General features: G+C 44.1%; 1 protein-coding gene across 5 annotated transcripts in view; it reads left to right on the forward strand.

The window, feature by feature from the left end:
* MYPT-75D (Myosin phosphatase targeting subunit 75D) overlaps positions 1-11,811 on the forward strand; it is a 219,043-nt gene extending 207,232 nt beyond the window's left edge. For all 5 annotated transcript variants that reach the window (XM_089580355.1, XM_089580358.1, XM_089580356.1 and 2 more), the window contains 2 exons: positions 1,532-1,834; positions 6,040-11,811. In XM_089580355.1, the coding sequence (XP_089436481.1) occupies positions 1,532-1,834; positions 6,040-6,378 (642 nt within the window). In that variant the 3' untranslated portion in view covers positions 6,379-11,811. The remainder of the gene's footprint in view (positions 1-1,531; positions 1,835-6,039) is intronic.
* The last annotated feature ends 80 nt before the right edge of the window (positions 11,812-11,891 follow it).

The following is an 11,891-nucleotide window of genomic DNA, read 5'->3' on the forward strand; positions in this document are numbered from 1 at the left end:
CAGTGAAATAACTTCGTTGGCTTGTAACACTGCGCAACCAGGGTGGCTTAACAACTGTTTTGAACCTAGGAATAGCGGGGAGATTTCACATTCATGAGCAGACGGTACACACGGGAGAGCATGGCAGTCTAGCGGCGCTGCCTAGAAGCCGTTGCAGGTACGCAATGTGCACAGTGTGTAGCTCGAAACCCCTGATCGTGCCATGAGGCCCCGACCAGACGCAAACTGGAAGGCCGCTCAAAATTGTATGCAAACTGGAGTTGGAAACATGAATTGGCTTCAAAGCAACTGTGGGGCGATCAACGTATTTGATATGGTGAAATGCGTTCGCATGCGCTTTGTGGCTTGAGCGTTCCTTTTGTTGGTCGATGCAATCGCACGCAACTTCCGCAGAGCTGCGTTGAAGTGTCCTCCCGCTGAGAAATGAAACGAAGATGTGCTTGAAGCTCACTTTTGCATATGAACCACCATGCGTGTGTTTGTTGATGGTTTGTCTCCTGACTGATGGCTGACACAAGTCAGCAATTCTGTGCTAGGTTTTACGCATGTTTTCTTGTTTGTAGTGATGCGTAAGGCATTATTATGCATGGATTACCACTTGGTATTCTCCTATGACCGCTAAATCATTTATAACCGAATTTCTGTCTCGTGCTGTTTCGGTTTCAGTTTCAACAGCCGAATGAGGACTGTGACGTCAAAGAGTGTTTTTATGTCACATGAGACATGAAAACACTGCAATACAATCGCTGTTTCCACATTCGTTGCCATTCTGGCTCTTAAGGAAGGCTGCCTTCAGCACTGTAGTGAATTAAAACAATGAAGCAGCGATTATATTGAAGTTTTTCCAAGCCTCATGCGACATAAAACTACTCTTTGATGATGTCACAGCCAGCGTTCAGCTGTTGAAGTCGAAACTGAAACAGCATGACAGGAAAGATATGATTAGAAATTATTTAGTGGCCGTAGGTGAATACCACATGGTGATACATGCATATTGATGTCTTCCACATCATTGTAGAGAAGAAAACATGCTACCAAAATTAGGTGTCTATTCTCCTTTAAGATGGCAAGTGAAAATTTGTTAGCTATATAGGAATTCAGTCTGTCTGCATGTGGTATTCCTCTGCTGTATCCATATCAAACTTCTTAGAATGGATTCTCATAGTGCATTGTAATGAAGACCAAAACCATCGAATTTGGTTCAGTAAGAACCTCGTTAATTCGGACTTAAAGGGACCGTGAAAACGTCTGACTTCCGAAGAAACGTCTGACTTCCGACTTCCGAAGAAGAACCCTCACTAATTCCGTCGAATTAGTGAGGGTTTACTGTATTGGCACCATTAATTACAAGCCTGACTGCTTGCTTATATTGCCTCGAATTACTGTGTGTTACTTATAGTTTCTGCCTGAACTTGTCACATTTTTACTTGTCTGCACTAACCTGTGCAGCTGTGTTAACATAGGTTGTGAGTAAATGAACATGTAGGCAGTGAGTAAGTTGTGTCTTTCTTCCATGCATTTTCTGCCTCAGGATGAGGAGGCGGTGCGGAGGAAATCTGAAGGTGATGTGATGAACGGCGACTCTGGCTCGTTGACGAGCCCCGGCAGTGACGGTGAGCGACCGGCTAGCACACTCCCGTCGGTTCCACTGTCGTTGGCACCTGCAACAGTTGCTGTAGAAGTAGCAGGATCAAGTTCACCGAGTCGCTGTGGCTTGGAAGGAGTGCCCGAGCCAGGGTCATTGGGGTCGCTAGCCCCGATGCCCCCGCCGTCATACTCTGAGGTCTCGCCAATGCCGGCAAGGCATCAGGGGGGCGCTGCGGAGGCAGTCAAGGTGCGTGCTTATGCAGCTTGTAATTGTGACACACTTTCATGCATATTTTCTGCACTTGGCTTTATTGTGCGTCTGTTGTGGAAGCATCAGAAAAGTTCAGACCTTCTAACATTTGACAGTCATGGTCTCCCCTTGCAGAAATGCGAAAAGTGTAGTAAACTGAGTGGAATTGAAATCTAGCACAAGGTAATTTTTAAATATCTCAAAACAGTAATACTGCAATCACATACTACTCTGCTACACACAGCAGATCAATATCAACTGCCAGAGTAAGATGAGCTTGTGGGCAAGATGATGTGTGTTCTTCGGTATAACTGTCACATGAGGAAAACATTCACAAAGGTAGGCACACAAGACAAGGGTGGGTGCTGCAGTCACAACTATTTACTCCTCGAAGCAAAGCCTATATCGTGTGATGTGCACGCGAAGAAATTACGAGGAGCAAATTCACGAAAAAGGAGAGAGACCCACACCAAAGTGAACACATTGTAAGACACATGCAGTGAAACATCTTGTCATGCAGCAGAGGAAAGGTCAAATCTGATTTGTATAGACCAATTGAAGTGTCGTTTACACAGTGCCCCTTATATTATGTGGAAGGCTTGCAGCAATTCTCAAGCAATTTGGTTTAATTTTGCCAAGAATATTTTTACTTTTGCCAACGATCCAAAAACAGATGCATTGTAGATAAAAATTCTTCGATCCTGAACATACTTCATTATTTGAAGTTATAGGTGAAGTTCCTAGAAGGGCATTTTTGTTGTTGGGCATACTTCCAAGTACAGAAACAAGTCCTGTGATATGATTTGACTCATTTCAAAGTGGTAAAGAAGAGGATATTTAATCTGTGCATGAAATGTGCTCTCCTGAAACTGCATGCTCATGAAATGCAGGCTAGTTTTCCTACTGAAATAACAATACTCATGGTCTCACTGTGGTAGCAGTAGCCAACGCCATTGTAAAGAAAAGAAGTCTGGCACAAAGAGCTTGTTGGTGATGGCAAATGAAGAAGCATTGAGACCTTGAGTGATTTCCTATCTGCACAGTTTCGCGCAGCTTGAAAGTTGCCTACAGGTATGGGATCCTGATTATATTTTGAACTCCTTTCTTGATGGCAAAGTTGAGCAAGCTAGTCTGTAATGAGAAAAGATGGAGACTGCTGAAAAAGCATACCACCCCCTTTTGGTGGAGTATTAATTGGGAGTGGTCTACGAGATTCCACTGTCGCTCGGCAAGTCCTCCATTGCCCAAGTAGTCTGTTCTGTCATTGACACGATAAGGGAGCATGCACTGCACAAAATTTGTAGAAAATTCATTGTAGGTCCTGCGTTTGTGAGTCGCATTTCACTGATGCCAAGATTTTTGGCGAAAGTGGAAACCAAACTGTTTGCGAACTGCTGGAAGCTTTCCACGGAATGAAAGGGACATTGACTGCGCAAGTGACACTGCAATCGGCTTATGCAATTTGGAATTAGACCCCCCCCTTTTTTTTCTGTTGCAATACAAAATGTTTTACTGCGAGGACAAGGTGTCCACTTTTGCATGAGTCTGTCTTTTTCGTGTTTTTCCTTTTTCATCTTTCTTCTTTCTTGCAATTTCTTTGCATGCGCAGTGTAAGATATATTCAGGCGTTGCTTCAAGGAGTAAACGGTTGTGAGCTAAATATGTGCTGCCCGCTTAGCCACGGATGACAGCCCAAACCGCTGACCCCACCACATGATCGCTTGTGCTACCAAGGGCACGCCAATCATGGCGGGCCAAGCTCTGAGGCAACAAAGGAACGATAGCACTGGCTGACACCAAAACGGCATTTATTGCTGCAACCCTGCTAACAACAAAATACCCTAAGGAATCGAGGTCGTCTGGCTCACCAGCAAGGTTCCGAGTGAATGTTCACCTACGCTAGGGCAGGGCAGAAGCTCCGCGGCTGGATGGGACGAGTTCGTGGGAAAATGTTCCCATGAGGCCTCGCCCCGCCGGTGGAGAGCGGAATGCCGCGCCGAAATGTCTGCACACAACGAGTTGCCGAGGCCCAAGAGAGAGAGAAAAAGCCGTCTACTTTGTGCGTACAGCAATCATGCCGTCCATGGCACTCGTGTCGCTGCGACACAGGCACCCTTCTTAGTTAAGGCAACTAGAGAGGACGCATCGTGGTGAAGCAAACCCAAGGGGTTGGAGTGGGGCGAGTTTCCACAAGTGTTCATCCTTGCAAGTCTTCCTTTGAGAGTGTTACCATTATGCTGCAGCTATTTCTGCACTCGGCACTCGTGTACATTATGGCAATCGAAATAATCATATTTTAGCCTAGCTCTTACTTTCACATCTGCAATAACATGTTCATATTCAATTGCAGGCCGGAGTTCTCTTCACTATAGTTCAAATCAACATAGCTTCTTCAGTTTCCTTGTCAGTAATTCTAATTTCATTGTTTACTCTTGTTCATATTGTAAGGTAGACACTACATTTAGCCTTATGGGTATTGAAATAGGCGTTATTGTGGCCATTGCAGTCATCCCATTTCAGGCCCTGAAACTGACTTTTGATGCAAAATGTGGTGACTGGGGCAAGGTCTCAAATTATAACACTGAAGTTTGTGGAAATAGAGTTTTAGATACATGCAAAGGTGAATTTATGGGTGACACTTGGAGGGGGAAGTGCTATTTGTGTGATATGTTTGTAAAAAAAAAATTCAGTTTTTGATGTCTTTTCCACAGAAAATTTCTCTCTAAGGGGGCAGCCCCCCCTCTCTTTAAATCATAGTTGTGCGTGTGTGAAAGTGAGTGAGTGATATTGTCATGGACTAGACGACGACGAAGTGGGCAGTGGCGTAGCATGGAGCGTTCGCACCAGGCCCGTAGAATTAAATCATGCCACCACCACCCGTCATGTCGTTCTCTTTTCATCGGCTTGCCATCACATAACAATTGGTGTAAGGTGTGGGGTACCCTCATCATCCCGTTCCTGGGAGCTTTGGAGCCTGCTGTCTGCCAAGGTGTTTTGTGAAGCGCTCGTGGTTTCGCACCTCCTGGTATTGCCCTAGCCTGCCAGATATGACCTAGCGTCGCCGCTCTCGTCTGCTCTGCCCCTAGCCCCAACCAGAAGGCACGACGACATGACTATGACCCCACTGATCCGAGACCACTACCACTGACCTGTGACCTCACTTACCACCCGCCCACACGTGAGAACACAGCACCCCTGCCCCTGCGTGCGTCCATATGCCTCAGCGTTGGCTTCCGGCGACCAGTGGCTCTCCAGTCTTCATGTACCTGGCTTCATCTGCTCATCATCTTCTCATCTCTTTCATTGTGCTGGCAAGCCCTTCATCTCCTTCTCTGTTCAGCCATTCTGTCACGCCCACCCATCGTCATGTTCTGCAGTTCGTCAATGCCATTCTTCTAGTTAGTGCGATCTCTGTGGCCCTGGCTCGTGTCACAGACTTGGACATGACGAAGTAGCCAGTGGTGTGGCGTGGAGTGCTCACACCAGGCTCGCAGAATTAAATCATGCCATCACCATCCGTCAGGCTGTTCTCTTTCTCTTTTCATCGGCTTGCTGTCATGTAACAGTATTGTAACACACACACTCACAGAGAGACAGACAGACACAGACAGACAGACAGACAGACAGACAGACAGACAGACAGACAGACAGAGAGAGAATTTGACTTTGGATTACTTGCCATCAATACAGCTTCAATTTGTTCAGTTTTCTTGAGTGTTGCATGTATTCAGTATATTTACTTCAAGTAATTCACTAAGCTTACCTAAATTTTGGAGGATTGGCTCATTTGCTTTATGAACAAAAGTATGTAGTGGCTTGCAATTTATTGGAAGATATATTACACATTTGTGTTGTTGCTGTGGATGATGATAGTTCATGAAACAAGTAGGGGATCTTTTGAATTTGGCGGCTGCCATAGTGGGGTTGACGTTCTGCTGCTACCTGATACCAGCTGCTGTATTTAGTGGAAGTGACATAGAAAAACACCTGTGTGCTGAGATGAGATTTTGGTGTGCATTGAAGAACTCTAGAAGATTTAAATTAATCAGGAGCTTTCCACTATGGCACGCCTCATAGCCCACAATGTTGATTTGCTATGTTAAAATCCATCAAATAATCAACGTGAGCAGGAACAACAAATTCCTAAGCCAAGGCCATGTGGAGAAAGGAGTGAAACTTTTGTATGCTATGCTTGAATGCAGGTGGAAATCCATGTGACCGTAAACACTCAACAAGCATCTGTAGGCTTCTCGCCTCAGAATGGAACACTCTCGGACTTGAAGAAACACCGGGCCGACCTCAGGAACAGCCGAGGCTCCCTCACCCTCTCTGCTTCCCAGCAACAGGAAATAGTTGGCAAAATGGCGGCGTCTGCCACAGCACTTGGACAGAATGGGCATCAGCACCATTTTAGTGCCACTGTGCGAAAACCAAGCTATGAGGCTCCTCCATCACCATCAACATCCCTCCGACGTTTCCGTAGTGACCCTTCTGAGATAGTGGGTGAACCACATCGTAAGGACTGTTGCACTGTCATGTGATGATGCCAAAAGGACGAGAAAGAAGCTATTTACCTTTGATTTTTGGAACATGTTTGCAGAAGCAGTTGCATTCCTCTACATTGCCAATGTTGCGATGGCGCGAAACACACTGCGTGTGCTCGCGACCGCGGTGAGGTTTGTGGTGGGAAGTTGTTCTGGTTAAACAGAAATGCTAGTGATGACACACCCTAGGTGTGCATGTGCCAACACTAAATATATGATGTGGTGTCCCAACAGTGCTAACACTTTCCCTCCTAGAGGTTATTTAATTTCAGGCAGCATAATGTGATCAAAAGCCACTTTCCTAAATTTGTTTCTTGTGATGGGCTTTCATGCAAATGAAACTTGCAATGCATGAAGTGGGTCAAGTCCAATGTGCAGGAAAATGTGCCAATGGACAGTATCCTGTTTTCATTTTTGTTCAGTGTAGGTGTTGTACCAGCACAATTTTACAACGAGTGGATTTGTACCGGAGATGCTCAAAGGGAACTGTGTACAAGATATTCAAACTATACTGAATGCTTGAGTTCTTTCACTTGCACTAGTGCATGTGATCCATTGTTCTTGGCGATCTTGTTTGCATCACAGTGAAGCAAGACAGTACACAGTAGTTGAAGTTTGTGGTTATAGCTGGCATTGTAGCTAAATACCCTGCACGTCAAGTACAGAACGAAAAACCTACTACGACACCGTGCTAGTAAAGTCATTCCATTATGGTTATAGCGCTGTTACGGGGGGGTTTTTTTTTTCCTTGCTGGTGTATCATTGCATGCAGAGTTATTAGTGTTGCCTCAGTAACTGAGCTTAAGGTAAGAATACAAGTGGCTCATTGCAGCCTTATGGGTGGATAAAAAATGAATTATGTACAGTGGCAAAAACTGATCTTTAGATTGAAGATTAAGGTGCTTGCATATGTTGTGACAATGAAAAAAATTTGTCTTGACAAAATAGGCAGTGGGGCTACTTGGGGCTATTTGGACCAGCACATAACTAAGAGAGAGAAACAATGGCTTGTTCCCTTGCACAGCAGGGTAACATCAGCACTGATACTCCCTTCTCTTTTCTGTGCTGTTTTACTCCACATACAGCGATATCACACCTCAAACATTAACAGAGCTAAGATGACTGCTTCTGACTGGTTGATAGACTCAGTGCATGAAACTTTTTGTAGGTATGTGGCATATGGTTTCACAGACTCATGTACCACCCGTGTGAAAAGGTCGCTATGTGTATAATCAAATGTTGCCAACCTGTGGTGTGGACCCTGTGACGCTCCCGGCATTGGATCCAGTGCTCTGTGCCAGCTAGGGAACCCTAACAGCTTTCAAAAGGTCCCGAGAAATCCTGCGCGTCTTGGCTTGCATCCCTTCCTGCCTGACACGCATGCAAAAATGAGCACACAGACACATGGAAGCTCAAGAAATGCCCAAATTCAATGAATAATGACTGGCTCTGTAGTGCAGCAGTCTGCAGTGAAAAATTAGTGCGATTAGTTCTAAAATACAGCGGGCAAAGGCAAGCATGGATTTAGGTGCTCACCTAGGAACCCTGAGGTTCTGTGGAACTGTTTGAGAACCCCTTCTCTAAGCTATTAGAAGAACCATTGCCCTTGCATTTAAGTGCTACCACAGCCCTAACGGCACTACTGGAGTTCCTCTTGCACAGCTCAGTGACCACTTTGGTTGCACTTTCACTGGCTGGAGAACTATTGAGATCTTGACATAGTCATTAAAACAAAATTGAAAAGACCGTATGGTGCTTTGTGTGTACAGCTGGCCAAATCTTTAGCTGGAGTGCACTCCTGCACTTTACGACGAAGCAAACTTGTGGAAAGCTAAATATTAAGCATAGATTTGATATTTTCGTAAGCTTGCTCAGACGCAGGAGCATGGAAAATGCAGCCGTCGTGCATGCCAGCTGTAGATTTGGCTGACTGTACCATAGAAGTGTGCCAGATGATGATGAACACTGTCCTCACTAGACATAGTGTGATCTACCTGCATTTTGTAATTGATCATATTTGTTTAGTTCAGTATGTGTTACCATGTTGAAAAATGGGCTATATTCTCAGTTACTGCACTTAGCAGTGGTCAACATGTTTGTCCAGTGTGAAAGTCGTTGAGGTTGCTTGATTGTTTGAAAATAGAATATTATGATGGAAGCTTTACATTAAAACTGAGTGATCAAGATAGAGGAGGCTCCAGGCATACCGTATTTTCCGGTGTACAAGACGCACCCTTGTATAAGACGCACCCGCCATATATGCAGGCTGTCATTGAAACAGTTGGTATATAAGACGCACCCGTGTATAAGATTCACCCCAATTTACCCAGTTAGGCTAGTGAGGCTTAATTAAACATGCTTATGCGACCATCGCAAAATGCACCGTACGTGTGAGAAGTTCTTAAGCAACGCTAAGTGATCGAAAAAGGCAACACTCACGCCATACCCGCCCACGTTTTAGCACAAAAGAAAAAAAAAAGCGAAAGAACTCTCCTTATGTCCATAATTTATTTTTACATAAAACCTTCAAAGTCTTCATCTTCGGATGCGCTATCGAAAAGGCAACGCGGCTGAAGCATTCTCTTCGCACTACGTACTTGCAAAGGGTGACTAAAAAAAAACGTCGGCTTCTCTTGGCTTGTCTTGACAATGGCGAGAAGCGCGACTGTCGCCATCTTTTGGCATTTCACATTACGTTTGCTTGGGGCCTTCGAAACGGCCGTGTGTTTAAGATCCCGGAAGTGGTCAACCCCGCCGTTTCATGATAAAGTTCACCTAAAAAAAGTTGCGCACGGCGGTCCCCGTAATGAAGTATTAACCATGTTACAGCCGCGTTATTGGTAGTAATATTTTTTCGGTGACAAAAGCTTGAACATGAACCTGAGTAATTTCTGAACTTGCAAAAAAAAAACCGGAAAATTCGCATATAAGACGCACCCTTGTATAGGACGCACCAGCAAGATTTTTGAAAAAAACCCGCGTCTTATACACCGGAAAATACGGTAAATGCCAATAGTGATGACTGATGGAGTGAGGTGGGAGAGAGGAATTTGTATGGCTTTCTTTGTTGTGAGCTTGCTTAAGCAGATGCCAGAGTCTTTAAAGTGTTTTACCATTTACTTGCAAAGGAGGGCTGCAGTGCATAACTGTGAAAAGTTTCTGTGGTTTCTTGCCCACTGTACCCTCCAAAGGTGAAAGTTGCTGTTATAATTTGTAATTTGCGAAAAACCAGAAAATATTTCATTGTGTAAATCTTTGCGACAACTGACAGCCCCAGTGAACTGCTAGCAATGTTCAACGCACAATGTCCATATACATTTTAGTGATGTTTTTTCTGAAGCTATGAACGGGTCATTTTTATTCAGTGGCAAGGCTTCAGTGCATTTCAGGAAGTATTAAGTGCTTCACTTTGGTGCACACGAAACATATGGAGTGATCCAAGATCTAGGAATAGTTACCCTAAAGCTGCCACAATATTTTCTACAAGTGTGATTAGTGGTAGCACTTGAACGGGTCCTTTTATTTGCTGCACGCACTTTAGCACTTGCTAATTATTTGTCATCCCACCATGCTGAGTGGCATGAGAAGGTGTATACAAAGGATCCTAGTTTCAGTTGTAACTTGGAATATGTTTCACATGCAGAACTGTCCCGGTTGAAGTTTCACTCGTGTATGTTGCTTTATGCAAACTGTATTCTTTGTAGCTTCAGTTCAAGAATGCTGGAGCTGTGATGCATCTTGTCCTTTGTGGGACCATTGCAAGGGATGTATGTAACATGTCATAAACCCTGCACTTTGTTGAGTTGTCTCAAGAACTGTGTAAAGTTGGGTGGACGTAGAATCTGTGGCCACAAGATTTGACTCATTTTGGTCCTGAATGAGTAGTTCTGCAATATGCTGTGGCCAGGAGAACCTTTTCTTTCAAGGCCATTGCATTTTATTGCCAGCATGTCTTTGTGAGATGGTTAAACATAGAGAAACAGCAAGTAAGCAGTGTGCTTTGATATAATGTTATAGCTCTAAGCCTCATTTTGTTGTTTGTTGTGTGCTGATAATCTAGCATGGCGGCGGTGTTTTTTTTTTTTTTTTTGAAACTTCATCATTCCACCAAATAGAGGCACCCAGGGTCATTGTAAAAGGCTGCCAATTGAGGGCCTATATTTTTTTTAGCTATGTATCCCATAGATCATGGCATTTGTACCTCTCCTGCAAAGAAGGAAAAAAAGATGTCTTTGTTAGAATTATCTTTTTTTCTCTCTTTGCTTGCAGCACTGAAGCAAGGGCACAATATTTTTTATTAGTTAAAAAAAAAACTTGCTGATATATTTGATTTCTCTCATGTTGCATGTGCTTTATGCCTCCAATCACACTGTTATATGTGGTGGAATTCTAATTTGGAGATGACTGAGATGCGAGCTTTTCTGCCCAAAGCTTCTTTTTATGCCATCCTAGTTGGTGCCACTAAGCTTTTATCAAGTGTAATGGGAGCAGGGAAGCTTGGGCTACCTCTGCCACATATTCATGTTTTGAGGCATAGTGTAGGTCAGCTGGGTTGGTTGCACAAGGCAGTATTTTTGCCATTGCTCCATTGTGCACTCTGGCAGAGCAATTCTACCTCTGGTTTAGCTGCTGCACTTGAAGGTGACCTTTCTGATGGAAAGAAACACTGCCTTACTGCAGCCGCCCAGTTAGCTGCTTTCGATCTTCAAGAAAATGTGGTACCAATTAGCTCTAGCATCTAGACTGTGACGTAACACCTTTGCTTGTTGAATTAACGCACATCTCGATGTCCTTTTAGCCGCAAGTCTATGCATGAGCCTACTTTATATATATTGCCACTTGAAAGCTGCTAACAAAAATAGATCCATCACTCACATTACCAACACAGTGGAAGTTGGCAAGGTACTGTGAAATTGATGCACAAGTGCTGCCAGTGTAGCAACAGCTGAGCAAACCTGCTGCCAAACTGCTGGTAAAAGAGGTCAGCCAGACAGTTGTAGCTGTTAATAGCTTTAAGTAAAACATAGTGTAGCTAATTTATGTGGTAGCCACTAACTACCCAGCATCTCCAAATATAGTTTGTGATCATATGAGTGGTTTCGGAGGACAGAAGAGGAGCTGAAGCAATTGTGCAAGGTCATAATGCATTGGAAAGGGAACAGAAGCCTGTGAAGACTCGGAGTGGTTGGAGCTCAATGCAGGCTGGCAGCTTGGACAATGTCGGTGATAATTGTAGCAATCATGTCAACGCATTTTACTTTTTTTTTTCTACTGTCTCTCGGCCAGCTTTCCTGTCAAGTTTGGAATTTTTTCCCCTTGACATTTTCTCTGCTATATGTCGTTAAGCAGCTCTAGCAGAGTTTTGTTGTAACTTGTGCACTCATCTTTTTTCCCTCAAAAAGGCCGTGAATAAAACCTGGGAATACTGTTTTTGTGGTGTTGTTCTCCTTTCATATTTTCCATTTCTGGATTTTGACCTGCCAATTTACATGCATGTTTCTGTCCTGTTT

The sequence above is a fragment of the Amblyomma mixtum genome, chromosome 3 (assembly GCF_055824585.1).
Source record: "Amblyomma mixtum isolate Tamu chromosome 3, ASM5582458v1, whole genome shotgun sequence".
Lineage (NCBI taxonomy): Eukaryota > Metazoa > Arthropoda > Arachnida > Ixodida > Ixodidae > Amblyomma > Amblyomma mixtum.